This window comes from Helianthus annuus, chromosome 13, assembly GCF_002127325.2.
Source record: "Helianthus annuus cultivar XRQ/B chromosome 13, HanXRQr2.0-SUNRISE, whole genome shotgun sequence".
NCBI lineage: Eukaryota > Viridiplantae > Streptophyta > Magnoliopsida > Asterales > Asteraceae > Helianthus > Helianthus annuus.
Window position 1 is genome coordinate 139738275 of NC_035445.2, and position 4547 is coordinate 139742821.

Genomic DNA, 4547 nt, shown 5'->3' on the forward strand with positions numbered 1-4547 from the left:
TTTGCTTGTAGTGGATGCCACATCTGCGCTCGCACGGGCCACCACCACCAGTCAAGCAGTCATCATCTCAGTTGGGCCAAGGCCCTCAGGTTGCTTCTTCATCCTCTTCTCGTTTTCCAAATTTCGATTTCACCCCGTTACCCACCCCACCTCCTACGCCACCAAACCGTTCGCCTAAGGATTCCCCACCCGAAAGCCCTACTTCTAGTACCTCTAGTAACCCAGTGATAGTAGAACCAATGGCAAACCCTAGGCAAACCGTCCATCAGCAGGCCACTCAGGATTTTACAGGCCTTGCTTCACCCATCACCGTCCCACCCATAGTCAATGACAACTCATGGCAGATTCCATCTTATGCCATGCAAGCCATCACCAATACCATCCAATTCCATGGCCGGGACGATGAGGACGCCCCGGCTCACATAAACCGTTTCTCTCGTATGCTTGCTACCTTTAACCTTCACGGTGCACCCAACGATGCCACCTACCTACAGCTTTTCCCATTCTCATTAGCCGGCCGTGCGGCTACTTGGTTGGACTCTCAACCAACCGGTACCTTTACCACATGGGCAGAGCTTCATCAAGCCTTTTTGAACAAGTATTTCCCGCCCGCTAAAGCCGCACGTCTTAGGGACCAAATCCACTCTTTTCGCATGGAGCCCGACGAGCCTTACTACCATGCTTGGGAGCGTTTCCAAAACCTTTGTGCTCGTTGCTCCCAGCATGGTCTTTCTGATTGGGCTTTGTGTGAGAAATTTTACAACGGTCTCACCCAAGAGACTCGTGATAGGTTCGACACTAATGCGGGGGGCATATGATGGGTATTCTTACAGTAGCTGAGTGTAGAGAGCGTTTTGAGGCATTTGCTCAGTCTCAATCCCAAGCACGATCCGATCAGAGGTATCAAAGTGGTAATTCCCACACCACTACTAGTACACCCGCCCGAGGGGGGAACCATGTCACAATGGATCCTAGTTTAGCCTCGGTGTTGGAAAACATGTCTAGGGTACTCAAAGAAATTAAGGCTAAGGTAGACAAATGTGAGTATTGTCGAGGGGGTCACGACACAAATGCGTGTCCATTACTTGTTGGTGAGGAGCAGGTCGACTACGTAGGAGGAGGGTTCGGTAGAGGTCAACCTAGCGGTTTTGGTAATAATAATAATAATTTTGGGTCGGGTTGGCGTAATAATAATAATAATAACTTTAATAATAATAACACTTTTCGCTCAAATGGACCCCCTGGCTTTCAAATGGCTCAAAACCCAAATAGGGGCCAAAATTCACTCTTTGGTGGGGGTTCAGGTGGGCAGTTCAACAAAGGGTTCAATGGGCAGGTCAAAGATGGGGGGTCAAATAACTAAGGTCAAACAGGTCAAAGTTCAAGTTATGATCTAGGGGGTAGTTTAGAGAGAATGGAGTCCATGATGAGTCAACTAGTTGTTAGGGACCAAACTACCCAAAAGACCCTTAGTGAACACGACCTCATGCTTAAGAACCACCAAGCCTCATTCCAAGACCTTCAACGAGTCGTAGGGGATATGTCTAGAAAATTAGAAGAGAGGTTACCCGGTCAATTTGCGGGTAATACCCAACCCAACCCCAATGCCCATGCTAAAGCCATTACCACTCGTAGTGGCAAGACCGTAGGAAACCCTAGAGTCGAGGAGAGAGTAGTTGATGAGGAAGGAGATGTGATAGATGAGGAGATTGAAATGGAGGCTCCCGGCAAAGTGCAAAACAGGCTAAGCCCAGCAAGTACCGCACAGCCCGGTGAGTCCCAAGGTGAGAAGAAAGTCGAAAAAACACCGATAGATGTGAGACCTTCACCCTTAGTGAACCATGCGTATGTCCCGTTTCCCTCCCGCCTTAGGAACCAAAAATACTCTAGGGAATACAGGCAGTTTTTGGAGATCTTCAAGCAATTGAAGATTAACCTCCCCTTTATTGAGGCACTCCAATCAATGCCCAAATACGCTAAGTTTTTGAAGGATCTCCTTAGGAATAAAGAAAAATTAGGAGAGTTGTCCAACGTCCCGTTGAATGGGGGATGTTCCGCCGTCGTGCTAAATAAGCTTCCCGAGAAGCTTACCGATCCGGGTATTTTCACCATCCCTTGTCTATTCGGTAGTAACACCAACACTCATGCCTTAGCCAACTTAGGAGCTAGTATCAACTTGATGCCCTTTTCTCTTTATGAGAAACTAGACCTAGGAGAGCTTGCACCTACCCGAATGACATTGTCTTTAGCCGATCGGTCCGTTAAGTACCCTAGGGGTATAGTTGAGAACTTGTTAGTTAAGGTAGACAAATTCGTGTTTCCGGCCGATTTCGTAATTCTAGATATGGAAGCGGATGAGAGAGTGCCCATTATCTTAGGTCGTCCTTTCTTACGTACCGCCAAAGCTCTCATAGATGTCTACGATGGTAAGATCACCCTTAGGGTCGGTGAGGAGAGAGTCACCTTTGAGATAGACCGTTCCATGAACCACCCGAGTGGTTCGGATGACTATAGTGGTCCTTTCCATTCCGTCTACTTTTTGAACTCCTTTATCTCGTGTGTCGACCATTGTTTAGAGTACATTAGTGGAGCGGACCTAGTGGTAGGAGAGAAGGAAGAAGAGGAGTTAAAGAGTGTAGGTGAAGTCGAAGAGGAGGGGATTCCTTTAATCCCCGATGTGTTAGCGGTTAGTGATGACACCACTCAACCCCCACCCCTAGAGCTTAAAGTACTTCCATCTCATTTAGAGTATGCTTTCTTAGGGGAGGATTCCAAATTACCCGTTATTATTTCATCCAAATTAGGGGAGAGTGAGAAAGTGAGGTTGTTAGAAGTGTTGAAGGCCAACAAAGAGGCCATTGCATGGAGATTGTCCGACATTAAGGGCATAAGTCCTTCCTATTGCACCCACCGGATACTCATGGAGGATGACTATAAACCGGTGGTGCAACCCCAAAGGAGGCTTAATCCCAACATGTAAGATGTAGTGAAAAAAGAGGTTCTTAAACTCCTAGATGTCGGGATGATATATCCCATTTTCGATTCACCTTGGGTTAGTCCCACACAGGTTGTCCCCAAGAAGGGGGGAATGACCGTTGTCATGAACGAAAAGAACGAGCTTATCCCTTCACGCACGGTCACGGGTTGGCGCGTGTGCATTGACTACCGAAAGTTGAATGATGCCACCCGTAAAGACCACTTCCCACTGCCTTTCATAGATCAAATGTTGGAGCGTTTAGCCGGTCAACAATTCTATTGTTTCTTAGACGGCTTTTCCGGCTACTTCCAGATCCCCATTGCACCGGAGGCTCAGGATAAAACCACTTTCACATGCCCTTACGGCACCTATGCGTACCGACACATGCCATTCGGGTTATGTAACGCTCCGGCTACCTTTCAGCGTTGTATGGTCGCCATATTTCAGGATATGTTAGAGACTTCCATGGAGGTGTTCATGGATGATTTTTCGGTTTATGGTGAGTCTTTTGAGGTGTGTTTGAAGAATTTGGAGAGAATGTTGAAGCGATGTGTAGAGACGAAGTGATGTGTGAAAATGTGTATATTAAATTCAAACAAGTTTTAAAAGGGAATCACAACCTAAACCACACACAATCGGCAAGTGCACCGGTCGCAGTGTAGTGTAGATGGCAAGACCGGATATCAATCCGTGGACACTATATGCAAACCCTAGATAATAAACCTCTGTCGAATAGATAGTCCATTTTAAGTTCGATTTTGAGATGGTTTTTAATAATTAATTAATAACTAAAAGCAAACACAAGACACGACACAGGCAGACAAAACAAGCACGCGAGCGAATGGTGATCAAATATATATGAGATAAAGGCTACCTAGGCAAAGAATCCCTAGAATCATGCAATGCTAGTGTGACAGTGACAACGGTTAAATATCTATTTCCCTCAATTGACCCCCCGCTAGAGATGTCCCAAGTGAGAAAGCAGGACTAAGTGTGAAGTGCTAGAACGGACCGGCTCGAGCTATCGATACCAAATCCTACGAAATTAGAACCCTTTGACCTCGGAAACAGTGATGTTGAGAGAGGATTCCAAAATCGCAAAGCAGACCTAACTTAGATCATTGAAATCCTAGGAAACCCTAAACGCGATGAAATAAACGAGCCCGAGCTATCGGTCACCCAATCTACCCAACAACGATTAGCTAATAACCTAGCTCACCTTTATCGTCTTTCGAGTCAAAAGATGAGGATGCAAGTTTTAGTAAATCAATTTTAATTATTAGTTGAATTGGTCAATTTCTCAACACAATACCCAAACCGAAAACCCTAAGATTAACGATTCAAATTAAACTCTAAGTCTAGGGGGAATTTCTTCGTGCCTAAACCGCTGAATTCATCAACCAAAAATCAATTAACATACACCAACATGCAATACCAAGATCAAAATCAAAGTCAAATCATGTAAATCACACCAATTAACCGAAATCAAGTCACAACCGCATTACAATCAACTAGTTCATCAAAACCTAGGTAGTTGTGAAGTTTAGCTACTCATAATATTCGATAAAAC

General features: G+C 45.4%; 1 protein-coding gene across 1 annotated transcript; it reads left to right on the forward strand.

The window, feature by feature from the left end:
• The first annotated feature begins 1414 nt into the window (after window positions 1-1414).
• LOC110901813 lies at window positions 1415-2980 on the forward strand. Its single transcript, XM_022148589.1, has one exon. The coding sequence runs from the start codon at window positions 1415-1417 to the stop codon at window positions 2978-2980; it is 1566 nt and encodes a 521-aa protein (XP_022004281.1).
• The last annotated feature ends 1567 nt before the right edge of the window (window positions 2981-4547 follow it).